Below are 17,286 nucleotides of genomic sequence, written 5' to 3'. Positions count from 1 at the left end.
TATATATATATATATAACCACTTTATTATCTTGTATATTATTTACATAATAACATTTTACTAGCAATAACATATAATATTTCAAATTATATTTCTCATTTACCATTTATATGTATATACACACATATCTATTTAAAATTAATTGTTCGTGAATCGTCGAAACTAGTCGAGGTTAAATGAATGAAATAAAACATTTCAAACTTTTTGAGACTTAACAAAACAGACTTTGCATATCGTGTCGGAATCATATAAAGATTAAGTTTAAATTTGGTCAGAAATTTCTGGGTCGTCACAATAAACGTTTCATATTAATTGATTTCGTTGTGAGGTATTGACCTCTATATGAGACGTTTTTCAAAGACTGCATTCGATTTTAAAAACAAACCATAACTTTTATTTTATCGATAAAGGTTTAAAAGCATGACGTAGATTATCAAGTAATGATAATCTAAAATATATCAGTTTTACACGCGACCATTACATAATGGTTTACAATAATATTACACATCGATTTAAATCTCCGAATGCAGTTTTTAAACAATATGTTACAAGCATGCTTGACTCCAATTCTTGTCCTTAATTTTGCATGCAACGGCGGAAGCTCTTAATAATCACCTGAGAATAAACATGCTTAAAACGTCAACATAAATGTTGGTGAGTTATAGGTTTAACCTATATATCAAATTGTATTAATAGACCACAAGATTTCATTTTTCATAATACATACAGGAACTCTCATCTGTATAAAAATCATTCATATGAAGAACACCTGGTAACCGACATTAACAAAATGCATATAGAATATCCCTAAATATACAGGAACACTCATCTGTATATAAATATCGAAGTACTAAAGCATCCATAACCTGGATGGGGTCTGTTAGGCCCAATAGATCTACCTTCAGGATTCACGTCAATTAGTGGCATTCACTAATTCTTAGGTTACCAAGCAAAAGGGGGTGATATTCAATAAGATAATTCTATCATAGAATGTAATTTTCAAGTACTTGTGTCTATTTTGTAAATCATTTATAAAATCTGCATGTATTCTCATCCCAAAAATATTCGATAGTAAAAATGGGACTATAACTCACTTTCACAGATTTTTCCTTCGTCGAAAAATAACACTTGGTCACTGGTCGATTCACGAACCTAAAACAAATATATACATATATATCAAAGTATGATCGAAATATATTCACAACATTTTTTATTACGTTTTAATGATTTAAGTTTGTTAAGTTAATAGTCCAACGTTAGTAGTCCACAATTAGTTGTCCACAGTTAGTAGTACAGAAATAAATCAATATATATTATCTTGACTCAATCCACGACCCAGTGTATACAAGTCTCAGACTTGATCACAACTCAAAGTATATATATTATTTTGGAATCAACCTCAACCCTGTATAGCTAACTCGAGCATTACCGCATATAGAGTGTCTATGGTTATTCCAAATAATATATATAGATGACGTCGATATGATATGTCAAAACATTGTATACGTGTCTATGGTCTATCAAGATTACATAATATATGTTAGAATACATGTATAATACAATATAAGTTAGTTAAGTTATGGTTAGTATAGATTTGTTACAAATTTTCACGTAGCTAAAACAAGCAAAAATATCCAATTTTGTTTTACTCATCATTTCTTCGTTACAAATCCGTTTTGAGTGAATCAAATTGCTATGGTTTTATAATGAACTGAAATTTATGAAACTAAACAGAAAAGTATAACTTTATAGTCGAAAATAAAGGTTACAAGTCATTTTTGTAAGAGGTAGTCATTTTCGTCAAAAGAATGACATCTTGATGACCATTTTGAAAAACATACTTCCACTTTGAGTTTAACCATGATTTTTGAATATAGTTTCAGGTTCATAAGAAAAATCATTTTTCCAGAAGAACAACATTTAAATTAAAGTTTATCATAGTTTTTAATTATCTAACCCAAAACAGCCCCCGATTTTACTACGACGGCGTTTTTCCGGTTTTACGGTGTTCTTCACGTTTCCAGTTTTAAATCATTAAGTTAGCATATCATATAGATATAGAACACGTGTTTAGTTGATTTTAAAAGTTAAATTATAAGGATTAACTTTGTTTGCGAACAAATTTAGAATTAACTAAACTATGTTCTAGTGATTACATGTTATAATCTTCGAATAAGATAGTTATGTATATATGAATCGAATGATGTTATGAACATCATCACTACCTCAACTATCGTAGGTAAACCTACTGGAAATGATGAAAAATAACTTGAGCTTCAAAGGATCTTTGATGGCTTGAAAGTTCTTGAAGTAGAATCATGACACAAAAACAAGTTCAAGTAAGATTACTACTTGAATTAAGATAGTTATAGTTATAGAAATCGAATCAAAGCTTGAATATGATTATTACCTTGATTTAGAAAGATAACCTACTGTAAATAATAAAGTTTTCTTGATCTTGGATGATTACTTGAAATGGTTTTGAGAGCTTGGAAGTAAACTAGTAAACTTGAAAGTATTCTAGATTTTATGAAACTAGAACTTATAGAATTTATGAAGAACAGGTAGAACTTGAAGATAGAACTTGAGAGAGATCAATTAGATAAAGAAAATTGAAGAATGAAAGTGTTTGTATGTGTTTTTGATCATGACTCATGGATTAAATATTAAGGATATGTAAGTTTGTTTTGTCATAAATAATTCATGGATGATTTATAATATTTTTGTAATTTAGCTAAATAATTCATATTAGATTACAAATAATGGTTCGCACATGTTTGATGACTCATTAAGCCTGCTAAGGAGCTGATCATTGAAGTGTATATACCAATAGTATATACATTTAGAAGCTGTGTATTGTACGAGTACGAATACGGGTGCATACAAGTAGAATTGTTGATGAAAATGAATGAGAATGTAATTGTAAGCATTTTTGTTAAGTAGAAGTACTTTGATATGTGTCATGAAGTCTTTCAAAAGTGTATTAATACATCTTATTACATTACATGTATATACATTTTAACTGAGTCGTTAAGGCATCGTTAGTCGTTACATGTAAGTGTTGTTTCGAAACCTTTAAGTTAACGATCTTGTTAAATGTAATTAATCCATTGTTATTATATTTAAATGAGATGTTAAACTGTTATGTTAACATGATAACATGGTATATATATATATATATATATATATATATATATATATATATATATATATATATGTTAAAATACTATTACAACGATAATCGTTACACATATATATTGTTTCGAAATCCTTAAGTTAGTAGTCTTATTTTACTTGTGTAGTTCAATGTTAATACACTTAATGATATAATTAATTATCATTTTATCATGTTAAACATAGTGTGTTCATATCTTAATACAATACATATGTATTTACTTTAATTAAAACGTTGTTATAACGATAATCGTTATATATATCGTTTCGAGTTTCTTTAGTTCAGTAGTTTCATTTTATGCATATAACTCTTTGGTAATATTCTTTGTGAGATATTTACTTATCATAATATCATGTTAAATATATATATATATATATATATATATATATATATATATATATATATATATATATATATATATATATATATATATATATATATATATATATATATATATATATATATATATATCGTCATGTCGTTTTTACAAGTTTTATCATTCGTGAATCGCCGGGCAACTGGGTGGTCAATTGTCTACATGAAACTCATTTCAATTAATTAATTCATAACAAGTTTGATTGCTTAACATGTTGGAAACATTTAATCATGTAAATATGAATCTCATATAATATATAATCATGGAAAAGTTCGGGTCACTACACAAAGCTTGTCCAAAAGACAATTATCCGCTGCCCGAAATAGATTTAAAAGTGGAGTCTTTGCACGCTTATCCTTATAAGTGTTTTTTGGATGCCGCAAAAGGATATCATCAAATCCCCATGGCGAGAGAAGACGAGGACAAAATCGCCTTTCATACTGGAAAGGGCATTTATTGTTATATTAAAATGCATTTTGGACTCAAGAATGCAGGAGCAACTTATCAGCGATTAATTGATAAGGCATTTGAAGGCCAAATAGGCTGTAGCCTTGAAGCTTATGTCGATGATCTTGTCATAAAAAGTAAAACGCAAGAGCAAATTTTGTTTGATATGGAAGAAACATTTGAAAGTTTGTGGAAGATTAATATGAAATTGAATCCGTCTAAATGTAGCTTCGAAGAAAGAGAAGGCAAATTACTGGGATATTATGTCACCGAGCAAGGTATACAGGCTAATCCTAAGAAAATAACCGCAATTGAAAATATGACCGCGCCTAAGACTGTCAAGGAAGTGCAAAGTTTGACAGGAAAGATAGCGGCTTTGACTCAGTTTTTGTCCAAGGCCGCGGAAAGACAATTGCCTTTTTTTCGTACACTTAAAGGGTGTTTGAAGCAGAAGAATTTTGTATGGACATAAGAGGTATAAAAAGCATTTCAAGAAATGAAGCAATTGCTTGCAACGCTACCTACACTGATTGCGCCCGTAGATGGTGAAATATTATATCTTTATATTTCGATTGCGAATGAAGCATTTGGTTTAGTGCTTGTTGCGGAAAGCAACAAAGTCCGGAAGCCAGTTTACTTTGTTAGTAAGGCGCTCGCGGGAAGTGAAATAAACTATGCGCCTATTGAGAAATTTATTTACGCGCTGGTTTTGACATCAAGAAGGTTATGCAGATACTTTCAAGGTTATCCAATACATGTTTTAACTGATTTGCCGGTTAAACAAGTTTTGAGTACACCCGCAATATCAGGAAGATTTTCCAAATGGGCAATTGAGTTAGGAGCATTTGAAATAGCATATTTGCCGCGCACATCTGTAAAGGGCCAAGTTTTGGCAGATTACTTTGCAGAAATGACTGGTGAGCTTGAAGTTATCCATGAAAGAACGCAATTGAAACCTCTTCAACATGAAATTTGGGATTTATATACAGATGGTGCGTCGTGTATTGAAGGTGTAGGTGCGGGATTGGTATTAACAAGCCCAAGTGGTGAACAACAAACGTACGCGCTGCGTTTTAATTTTTATGTAACAAATAACGAGGCTGAATACGAAGCACTACTTGCGGGATTAAACATAGCGCGTAAAATGAATATTTCGCAGTTACGCGCATATGTAGATTCGCAGTTAGTGGCAAATCAATTTAATGGTTCATTTGAAGCTCATGAGTCGTCAATGCAAAAGTATTTGAAGCGCGGAAAAATTTGAGTTTTTTGAATTATCACAAGTATCAAGAAGTCAAAATAAAAAGGCGGATGCGCTAAGTAAGCTTGATGCATTGACTTTTTTTGCATTTCCAAAAGCAAGTCTGGGTAGAAGAGCTTCCTATTAAATCCATTGATGGTAGTTTGATTGTTGCGGCTATAGAAGAAGTTCAAACAAATTGGATGGATCCTATAATGCATTATTTACGCAATAATGGACTACCTGAAGACAAGAAAGAAGCTCGATTAGTGCGAGAAACATCCCCTATGTATGTGATTGAAAATGATATATTATATCGCAAATCATATTTGGGACCATTAATGCGGTGTGTAGGACCCGCAGAAGCTGCAACGATTGTTGAAGAGGTGCATAGTGCTTCTTGCGCTCTTCATTCAGGATACAAAACTATTGCAGCGAAAATAATGCGAATGGGTTACTTCTGCCTACCCTGTATCGTGATGTTACGCAAATAGTTAAAAGATATAAAAGTTGCCAAAGACATGCACCGCAGAATAGAAAGCCAAGACACGACATGATCCCAATAAATTCACCATGGCCGTTCTACAAATGTGCCATGGATATTGTGGGGCCATTTCCCCAGGAGCGGGGAATGTAAAATTTATGATTGTTGCAATTGATTATTTTACTAAATGGGTGGAAGCTAAAGCTTTGCGCACAATCACTGGAGTGATAGTGCGAAATTTCGTGTGGGAATATATTGTTTGCAGGTTTGGTATCCCACGCGAACTTGTAAGTGATAATGGGGCACAAATTGCGAAGGACCCCTTTCTAAGTTGGTGTGCGGAATTAAATATAATTCAAAAATTCACATCAGCTGCGCATCCGTAAGCTAATGTGCTATGTAAAGTGACTAACCGCGACATTGTCAGTGGAATTCGAAAGTGTTTGAATGAAAATAGAAAGGGATAGGTTGATGAACTATCACTGGTATTATGGGCTCATCGCACAACTTTCAAGAAAAGTACTGGCGAAACACCTTTTAGCCTTGTGTACGGTTCAGAGGCAATGATTCATGCGGAAGTCTTTGTCCCAATGTATAGAATTGCTAACTTTGATGAAAGTGCGAATAAAGACGACATTTGTGAAAATTTAAATTTCATTGAAGAACGCAGGCTTATGGCCACAATAAGAGAGGCAAAAAATAAGCAACAAATTGCCAAGTATTACAACAAGAAGGTGCGCGTGTTAGCCTTCGATGTTGGCGAGTAGGTCTTGCATAATAATGAAGCAAGTCGTACTGAAAAACTTGGAAAATTGGGACCTAATTGGGAAGGACCATACCAAATAGTAGAAATCAATGCGGCAGGCTCTTATAAGCTCCAAGATATTGAAGGACGTCACATACCTAATGCGTGGCACGCTACTTTGTTGAAAAGATATTACATGTAATGATAAGAAATATGTTGAATTATTGCAAAGTTGCAATGTAATGTTTAGTGCTGTGTACAACAGAATTATGATTGTAATATTGTGCGAAAGGAATAAAGTTTAAACTTCTCTCAAATATAATGATGGTGCATAATATTTGTGCATAATTTAAGCTTAAAGAGTATTATCAATAATAAGATTTCAACTATACAAAGTGATGGTAAAGCCCACTTGTTAGTTAATTAAAACAATTTAAAGTGTATGCGAAAAGAATGCAACATGAAAATTTTTGCCCAAGGTATTTGATTTAGCCATACTTGGATGCTTCGCAAGAAACACAAATTTGTGCCTATGGATCGTTTTAGCGGACTTAGAAGATTCATAATGTGCATGATTCACGCGCATACAGGTTGTTTCGCATAAAGTAATTGCTCGTTATGTGCACAATAATGAACAATGAAATTGCAAAGGACAATGCTAGTAATTATGAATAATACTCTTAAGCGCTATATAAGTAATAACAATTGCAATTGATAAATAAAAAATTTTATTATAAAATCGCAGAAATTACTGCGCGGATACAAAATCATGATAAATGCACATACTGTCGCGCTTGTGTTGCGAAAGCCTATTCCTTACTGTCTAAGTCTAGCTTGATGATGTCTTCGACGGGAGAATTTTTGTCTTGACTTATGGCGTTTATTTTGGGAATAGGAATTTCGCGAATTCCTTCTCTGGCCAATGTGACCATTTCCTCTGCCTCTTCAAGAGGACAAACGAGCTTTTCAATGTACTCCGGAATTGGCTCCGGCAATACAGTTACCTTTCTAATCTCTCCCAAAAACTTAACTTGCTCAAGCTGCTGAAGTGCGGTGACATATGTTTCAAAACGCTGAGAAACAGGGCGAGAATCCATAATTTTTTGCCCAAGCTCAGGCAGATGTTCGCGAAGTTTCGCGAAGTTAGTTTCCGCAGTTGCTTTTGCGGATAATGCTGCATTCAAGTCGGCTTGAGATTGAAGAAGTTTATTTTTCATGGCATCATGTGCCGCTTGGAGATTATCCTTTTCAATGGATTTTTTTGATAGTGCTTTTTTCAAATCCTCTGTGGATTGTTTTGCTGTCTGAAGATCTGAAGTCGTGGAAGATAGTTGTTTATCTTTTGCGAGGAGTTCGGATTGAGCGGTTGCACATTTGGATAGTTCTTTCTTCAGAAAATCAAGAAATTTTTCTTGACGTGACATTGCATCAAATGCAGATGCAAATGTTGATGTGTTCTAGAGGGTGTGTATGAAACAGCTATCAGTTTTATATTTATTTACTACAGGAAATCACCTAAATTAAACTAAAACACAAAAGGCAAGTATACCTATCGTGCAATAATATAGCTAAGGTAAAGTCCGGGAGGTCGATCCGTGGACACTATTATTGGGTGTCTTACTAGGTCAAATTAGTTAATTAAGTAGTTAAACTAGATTTAGTAATATATAGTAATTATAGGTAACTTTAGGGGGATTTACCGTTTAATGACCGGTTTGTCGATTTTGAGACTTATATCACAGTTAAAACCTAATGCAAAATATTAAATATAATATAAATATAACTTATTTTAAAGAGTAAAGTAAATGACAACAAATAAAAGTGCAATAATTAAAAATATAAATAAAGCGTAAAAATAAAAGTGCGATAATTTAAAGTACGATAAATAAAATGACGATAAATGAAAGTACGATGAGATATAAAATAAAGGAATTATGCTTATTTAAACTTCCGTAATCATGATGTTTGACGTTTTGATTTTAATTTATTACCATGGGTTAATTGTCCTTTGTCATGGATTATTCGATACGTCTATCTGGTTTTTATCCATAACAGTCCATCGGCCATAATTATAAAGTGCGAGTATCCTCGTCAAATTACCCTTATACCCGAAGTCAAATATTCCAACTGATTAAGGATTTAAACTGTGTTGCAGTTATCACTTCTGTCAACAATTACACCAGTTATCACTGTATGTAATCCACCCCTGTTTTAATTAGTTTATGAATATTAATTCACCCACTTGATCAGAATGAATAATCAATTAAGCAACCTAATTGATTAATTAAATGATTATAACATATTTCATATGAATGTCAATAAATAGGACAACCATAATCATTATTAATTATTAGGTTAATTAATTTGAAGATAGGTTCGACAAACTCCAATGAGTTGTCACTCAATTAGACAATACCCCCCATCTATTAATAGTCAATAGTTCAATTTCCACAAGTGTCGGTCTTTTGTCCAAACCCCAATTATGGTACAAAATCCAATAACCCCATCTTAACATTTAGTCCAACATCAGGATTACTTTGGCTCAAATAAGCATAATAATAACTTAGTTACAATACATTAATTTAAAAAGGAAGAACATAGCTTACAGTGGTGATTAATCGCGTAGTGTTACACGGACAGAGTTTCGACTTTAAAACCCGTAAAACATTTCTTACAATAACCCAATTATTATTAATCTTAAATTAAACTTAATATTATAAATATAAATATAAATTACATAAGAAAGAAAGAAAGAGTATGAAGAGGTGAAGGTGTCTCTATTGGTGCCTCCGTGAATTCTATTTTATAGGCAAAATGAATTACTGTAGCAAGGTGGAAAGTTAGCTAGAAAGGTAGCTAACGATAATTCAATTCACTGAATTGAATTATTGATTGAAATATTTTCACTTATGATCCTTTAACTATGCTCTATTAAAAACTTTTTATTATTTATTATTATTCTTATTATGAATATGAATTATTTAAATATTATATTAGATTCTTGAGCATAGTTAACTTGTACTTTCAGCTCCGTTGTGTCGCGCGTTGATAGTTGGTTCATGTCCCGGTTCCGGATTTTCGAACGTCCTTGCGTAAAATTTAATATCTTGTATTTTGAGTTTTGTGGCTCGTACTCTTGTAATTTTGAGACGTTTCTCATTAATAAATTGAACCACTTGAATTATATCTTGTACATTTGAGCTTTTTGGTCATTTGCGTCTTCAAATAGTCGTTTTCTTCTTTTGTCTTCGCACTTATTTATTTAAACGAATATTACATAAAAATAGAACAATTGCAACTAAAAACTTTACATATTGGAAGAATATTGTGCCTAAATATATGTTCATTTGGAGCACTATCAAATATCCCCACACTTGAATGTTACTTGTCCTCAAGCAATACATAACTTGAAATAAAATCACACTTCACTCGAATCACTTTTTTTTATTCTCACACTTTACACATCAGTGATTTTGATACGGCGGTATAAACAATTATAGTAACGATGTGGTTTACAGTCCCACATGACTTATAAAAATTTAGATCCTTTAGGAAATTGGATCTTTATGAAAACATTTGATCTTTTGAAAATACATGCTAGATTTTAACCTAGACAAGTTTTTCGGAATAACCCTTCACCGGTGTTTGCAAATTGTTTTTTGTGGGTTTTGTGGGTTTCAGATTTGAAAATGTTAGCTCAAAACATATGGTTTTGTGTCACCTACTTGCTAACCTTGTATTGGGAAAGCAACACGTCCAGTTTACTTGCTCCGTATATTACCTTTCGGTAAACTACCGTCCGGTTGTAAAGGAAAGCGTTGAACAAGAAACTGTTGAGGCAATGTCTCGTGACATGTTTTTGATTATGGTCTATATCGTGTCGGATACAATTACTATCCTTGGTAGGAGCAATAGTAAAGATCACCCTATAGTTTTTCGGTCTGGCACAAGGTCCTATCTTTGACCATGTTATGCAACCACCGTTCTTACGGTTGACAACCGATTTGGTTCAGGTGACCTAATGAATTCCAGGTGAATTCCTAGGATTTTACGTTCAATGGTAATGAACGCATTGAAAATAGGTTTTCAGAAAACAAATCGGTTTGTAATTTGATCAAAATATTTTCTCGTTCAAGCTCGAGTTTAGATATCATCGAATTCCATGAGTTTGTAATTCCCAATCTTTAAGGTCAATCTCAGGGATTGAGTAATATCAGGCTTAAATGCTGATTTTTTATCTTTAAGGAGATTATCCTTTCTGGGGGTCTGATTCATTAGTCTTATCAAGCTAATTTGCACGGTGCCCTCCCCATTTTATGAGACAGATCCTCTCATGGTTAGGATAAGTCTGACCACATGGCGACCCTGTTTGATGCTGAGGTCCGTGGATTTCCTGCTGATTTTAGAGATGACTTTTCTAGATTTTTCGTCAACCTACAGCTGGTCTGGACAACAACTTCCTGACCTAAATCAAGAGCGCGTGTCTTTTTCGGAAGACTTTACTTCCTTTTAATGATGGAATTGATTCATCGTGTAGATCCATCTTTCTTTCAAATGTATTAAAATAAATCGGGTAAACCTGATTAGTATCGTCCAAAACAAAAGTACCTGCTATAATCTTGTACACAAATATGTGATAAATGTTTTAAAGAACTTGGTAAATTCTTCCCACACTTAGCTTTTATTTATTCTTTCTTTGCCTTTTTATTCTCCTCTATTACATTTTAAATGAATTCAAGCGTTTTGGGTTGTTTCTCAATTTATGTCCTTTCCAAGGAAACAATAATTTCAGTAGTATCACCTAGTTTTATCGTTCATAAATATGTATAAACATGATTTTGAATTCATTTATTTGAAAATTTTTCAAATTTTCACAAAATTTGGCAATTAAACTAAGTGTAAACCCGAGAGAATTTATAACCCTTCCCCACACTTGAGATCATGCAATGCCCTCATTTGCAAGAAATCAGTAAAAATTTAAATTCATGAGGGTGATTAGCGTAGAAAAATGATTAAAAATACCGAGTTTGCAAACATATTGTTGTTATATCACATTTGATATTTTACGTCTTGTAGTCAAAATTAGTACCTTTTGCTGAACTTAATGATAGTCTTTGAAAGTGCGTTGTTTTACCCTGTTTTGTACATAACATATAATACAAACATATATATACATATTTTTGAAGTTGGGTATATTACCCCACGTTCCAAAATTTATAAAATATACTATTTTTTTTGGAATACTTTAGATCAATAATATTAAAAATAATGATAACAAAATTTGTCGCCCCGCCCTCGGGTAAAGCAATTTCGGTTCTATGACCTAGTGTTTAACTCACGATGAATTTTAGAAATCATATTTTTTCAACTTAATGAAATAAAGTAAATTTTGTTTTTAAATTCACACAAAGCATATTAATTTCATATAAAACCTAAAAAACAAAAATTCAGAATGGGGGAGAAAACTAGTTCTTTAGGGTCTGCTAGTGGAAAAGACCAATCGAATTCTATTATCTGAACTACACGAGAACATAACAACTAACTCTAGACAGCGTTTTTCTTTTAGAACATTTGAATCTCCCCACACTTAGGTAGCTGTTGTGTCGAAATTGTGATTAACTTCATCGTTAATTTCTCTTGGACCATAATCAACTTGCATATCTGTGACTTTTGCTTTAAGCCATTGGTCGGATTCCTATGTAATATCCATAAATTCAACTAGTTTTGCCTTTTTTAGGCGATAGATTGGATACTAACCGGTTACACAACGTAAAGTTCCCCTTGGTTCTAGCATCGCGAATCCGTTTAATAAGTTTCTTCATTGAACTATTAATAACTGGATCATTTAATTTCGTATCAACTGTGGGGTTCTTTGTTATCAGGTCATCATTAGGTGTTACTTCATTTTCCCCACACTTAGGCGTTTTATTATTGTTAAGCACTACCGTTGGAGTTGGTAAAATAACATGGTTCTTACCAATCATTTTTATTGGTTCAACGGTTTTGGTTGGTAGATTTAGACTTTTGACTTACAAAGGTGATCAATTTTTCATCATTACTAAGTGTCATTCTACCCTCTCTTACATCAAATAATGCCCCGGTGGACGCTAAGAATGGTCGACCTAAAATTAGAGGAATGTTTGGGTCCTCTTCTATGTCAATGACAATAAATTTGACTAAAAAGGTTAAATTACCCACTTGAACGGGTAGGTTGTTAGCAATTCCAACTGGGTGCCTAATGGTTTGATTAAAGAGTCGAACACTCATTTCCGTTGGACTTAACTCACCTACTCCTAATCTCTTATATAATGAAAGAGGCATAACACTCACACTCGCACCTAAATCTGCTAGTGCATCATACATGACACAATCACTAAGTAGACAAGGAACAATAAATTCACCCGAATCACCCACTTTGGGTGGAGGTTTTGGTGGAACTGTCTTCACTGGGTTTATCTTTACGGTTTTTGTTTCTTGTACTTTCTTATTATTCTTCTTCTTTCTAAAGGTATCACAAACTTTATTACCTATTACTTTCTCATACTCAACTCCTTTTCTTGGAAACGGGATGGGTGGTCTGTATGGTGCCACCACTGGCTTTACATACTCAGGTGGTGGTGGTGGTGTAACTTCTTCATTGTTACTCACATCTAAAACCTTCCCATCTTCTGGTGTTGGTTTTTCAGAATTGACACCATATTAACATTCTCATTCTGAGGATTTACTTCAGTATTACTCGATAGCTTTCCTTGTTCCCTCTCACTCATCATGCTAGCAAGAGTACCTACATGTTTTTCTAGATTCAAAATGGAAGCTTGTTGAGTTCTTAATGACTAATCAAACCTCTCATTGGTTTGGGTTTGAGATGTAATAAATTGTGTTTGAGATTCCATTAGCTTTGCCATCATTTCTTCCAGATTTGGCTTTTTCTCTTCGGTTTGTTGTGGTGGTTTATATAAGCCAGGTCTTTGTTGATTGAAAGTGTTGTTTTGAGTTGGTCGGTTATTCGGACCTTGTTGGTTGTACGAGTTATTGTTTGGCCCATTTGGATTGTAAAGAATGTTTTGATTTCAATTGAAGTTTGGCCTTAGAGGTTGATAATTATTTTGATAATTATTTCCCAGCCTTTGGTTCATGTAGGAAAGATTCTCACGTTGTTCCATCGTTTGTTCATTATGACAATCTTTCGTTAAATGTGATCCACCGCATTGCTCACAACTGATTCGTATTGCGTGAATATCTTTATTCATCTTTTCCATTCGGCTCTCGAAAGCATCTATTTTTGCGGAAACGGAATCAAAGTCATGGCTAGAATCGGCTCTAGCCACTTTAGATGAATGAAAGATATCTTTTTCTTGGTGCCACTCATGTGAGTGGGAGGCAGTGTTATAAATAATTTTGTAAGTTTCAGTTGCGGTTTTCTTCATAATGGAACCACCAGCTGTTATGTCGATGTCTTTTCGTGTAGCAACGTCGACACCTTGGTAGAATATTTGTACTATTTGATAAGTGTCTAAACCATGTTGAGGACATCCTCTCAACAACTTTTCAAATCTTGTCCACACCTCATATAGAGTTTCATTTGGCTTTTGCGTGAACGTAACAATTTCTCCTTGAAGTCTCACGGCTTTAGATGCCAGAAAGAATTGTTTAAGAAAATTTTCAACTAAGACATCCCATGTATCAATCGCCCATTCAGGTAACGATTCTAACCAATCTTTGGCTTCTCCCTTTAAAGTCCAGGGAAATAACATGAGATAGATCTGTTCATCCTCAACTTCTCTTATTTTGAATAGAGTACAGATCCTATTAAAGGTTCGAAAATGTTCGTTTGGATCTTCTTTTGGCGTACCACTATATTGGCATTGATTAGTTACCATGTGTAGGATTTGTCCTTTGATTTCATAATCTGGCACATTAATGTATGGCTTAATAATGGCGTGTCCTTGGCCCGTGCGTGTGGCTCTCATTCGGTCTTCCATACTTAGAGGTTCAGTTACTTGAATACGAATCACTAGAGGATTCTAATTTAACGGTTTATGGTTCAGGAGGAATGATTAGTGGTTCCGGATCTTGGAATTGTCCTTGAATATCCTCCGGGTTCTCGATAGTGAAATCGGGTTCAAAAAATGGATTATCGAAAATTTGAATTTGAGTACTTGTTCGACTAGATGACGATTCTAAAGAAAAATCAACGGCGACAATATTGGCTAGATATCTTGATCGAGTTACAGGTGGTGAACGTATGAAAGCTGGTGAACGTTTTGCTCGGTGCATTCACAGAATATTCTATTAGTTATAAAGATAAAAATTATTAAAGTTATCAAATTAATAGACTTTTCTGATTTTGCCCACGTTTCGAATAGCCAACAGATGCAGCAGGTAGCCAGGACCCTTTACATCGGAAGCCCACAACTCGCCACTAACAAATCCAACTATTACTACGAACCAGAAAATTTTGGATATCTATCAATTTAACCACTTAAAACAATTTTTCGTAGAAATTTTGAAATAAAAATCTACGTCCTAAAAACTAGAGTGTCGAGAAATAAGAAAGAAAAAGAGCGCGTCGAAAAATGTCAAAAAATAAAAGGTCGAAAAATAAGAAAATTGTAGCGCGTCGAAAATTAAAAAGGGATTCTAAACGAAAAACGGAAATTACTTAAAAGGATACTAAAATTTTAATACGACGTCGCAAAATTTTAAGGCACCTAAATCTTAGTTTAAAGAAAAAACACTTAAGGGATTTTACGGCAAAGCCTAAAAATCTAAAAGTATAAAAATAACTATAGCAAAACTAAACTTAATATTAAAAGTTGTGACTAGAGTCTAAAAATCTAAAGGTAATAAAACTTTAATTTTTTATTTTTTTTTTAATTTTATAGACAAAATTTTAAAATATATTTTTTTAATTAATTTTTTTTAACGATTTTAATATATATATATATATATATATATATATATATATATATATATATATATATATATATATATATATATATATATATATATATATATATATATATATATATTTACGAAATTAATAATTTATTTTTTTTAAATTATTATTTTATTTTATTTTTTTTAGGTTTTAATTTTTTTTTTAAAAATATTTTTTTAAAAAAAATTTTTTATTTTATTTTTATTTTTAAAAAAACGAGATTTTTTTTATTATTATTTTTTTTTAAATTTTATTTATTTATTTATTTTTTTTTGATTTTATTTGATTTTATTTTTTATAAAATTTTTTTTTAACTTAAAAAAATAGAAAAGCAAAAACTATTTAATTGTTTTTTTTAATTCATTTACTATTCATTGAATAGTAAATGAAACGAAATTAATTAATTTACTATTCACATGAAAACGACATGATAGAAATTATTAATTATAAGTTACATAATATACCCTTGAAGTATTTAATAAATACGACTATTTAAAATTTACGATTCAAATTTGATTCAAAATTATTATTATATTATTATATTTATTAAATTATTATATTTAAATTAATATATCTTTAATCAGTCAAAAACTAAAAAAAAAACTTAAATACCCCGTGAAGACACAAAAAGTGTCCCCGGCAGCGGCGCCAAAAAACTTGATGTGTTCTAGAGGGTGTGTATGAAACGGCTATCAGTTTTATATTTATTTACTACAGGAAATCACCTAAATTAAACTAAAACACAAAAGGGAAGTATACCTATCGTGCAATAATATAGCTAAGGTAAAGTCCGGGAGGTCGATCCGTAGACACTATTATTGGGTGTCTTACTAGGTCAAATTAGTTAATTAAGTAGTTAAACTAGATTTAGTAATATATAGTAATTATAGGTAACTTTAGGGGGATTTACCGTTTAATAACCGGTTTGTCGATTTTGAGACTTATATCACAGTTAAAACCTAATGCAAAATATTAAATATAATATAAATATAACTTATTTTAAAGAGTAAAGTAAATGACAACAAATAAAAGTGCAATAATTAAAAATATAAATAAAGTTTAAAAATAAAAGTGCGATAATTTAAAGTACGATAAATAAAATGACGATAAATGAAAGTACGATGAGATATAAAATAAAAGAATTATGCTTATTTAAACTTCCGTAATCATGATGTTTGACGTTTTGATTTTAATTTATTACCATGGGTTAATTGTCCTTTGTCATGGATTATTCGATACGTCTATCTGGTTTTTGTCCATAACAGTCCATCGGCCATAATTATAAAGTGCGAGTATCCTCGTCAAATTACCCTTATACCCGAAGTGAAATATTCCAACTGATTAAGGATTTAAACTGTGATGCAGTTATCACTTCTGTCAACAATTACACCAGTTATCGCTGTATGTAATCCACCCCTGTTTTAATTAGTTTATGAATATTAATTCATCCACTTGATCAGAATGAATAATCAATTATCCAACTCAATTGATTAATTAAATGATTATAACACATTTCATATGAATGTCACTAAATAGGACAACCATAATCATTATTAATTATTAGGTTAATTAATTTGAAGATTGGTTCGACAGACTCCAATGAGTTGTCACTCAATTAGACAATACCCCCCATCTATTAATAGTCAATAGTTCAATTTCCACAAATGTCGGTCTTTTGTCCAAGCCCCAATTATGGTACAAAATCCAATAATCCCATCTTAATATTTAGTCCAACATCACGATTACTTCGGCTCAAATAAACATAAGAATAACTTAGTTATGATACATTAATTTAAAAAGGAAGAACATAGCTTAAAGTGGTGATTAATCGCGTAGCGTTACACGGACAGAGTTTCGACTTTAAAACCCGTAAAACATT

General features: G+C 32.1%; 2 protein-coding genes across 2 annotated transcripts; both read left to right on the top strand.

Moving 5' to 3' along the window:
- Nucleotides 1-4,493: 4,493 nt before the first annotated feature.
- Nucleotides 4,494-5,731, top strand: LOC139899318 (uncharacterized). Its single transcript, XM_071882146.1, has 2 exons — nucleotides 4,494-5,186; nucleotides 5,357-5,731. The coding sequence occupies exons 1-2, from the start codon at nucleotides 4,494-4,496 to the stop codon at nucleotides 5,729-5,731; spliced, it is 1,068 nt and encodes a 355-aa protein (XP_071738247.1).
- Nucleotides 5,732-5,810: 79 nt separating this feature from the next.
- On the top strand, nucleotides 5,811-6,488 carry LOC139899310 (uncharacterized). The gene is made up of 2 exons (XM_071882138.1): nucleotides 5,811-6,008; nucleotides 6,237-6,488. The coding sequence occupies exons 1-2, from the start codon at nucleotides 5,811-5,813 to the stop codon at nucleotides 6,486-6,488; spliced, it is 450 nt and encodes a 149-aa protein (XP_071738239.1).
- Nucleotides 6,489-17,286: the final 10,798 nt, after the last annotated feature.

Source organism: Rutidosis leptorrhynchoides, chromosome 1 (assembly GCF_046630445.1).
Source record: "Rutidosis leptorrhynchoides isolate AG116_Rl617_1_P2 chromosome 1, CSIRO_AGI_Rlap_v1, whole genome shotgun sequence".
In the NCBI taxonomy this organism is placed as follows: Eukaryota; Viridiplantae; Streptophyta; class Magnoliopsida; order Asterales; family Asteraceae; genus Rutidosis; species Rutidosis leptorrhynchoides.
This window is presented reverse-complemented; position numbering and strand designations above follow the sequence as displayed.

Bases quoted from the DNA above. Each gene is read 5' to 3' on its own strand.
- LOC139899318 (XM_071882146.1), top strand. From the start codon at position 4,494: ATGAAGCAATTGCTTGCAACGCTACCTACACTGATTGCGCCCGTAGAT. The intron at 5,187-5,356 runs GCAAATCAATTT...CATTTCCAAAAG, and splicing joins ATGTAGATTCGCAGTTAGTG to CAAGTCTGGGTAGAAGAGCT.
- LOC139899310 (XM_071882138.1), top strand. From the start codon at position 5,811: ATGGCCGTTCTACAAATGTGCCATGGATATTGTGGGGCCATTTCCCCA. The intron at 6,009-6,236 runs GTAAGTGATAAT...ACAACTTTCAAG, and splicing joins TTGGTATCCCACGCGAACTT to AAAAGTACTGGCGAAACACC.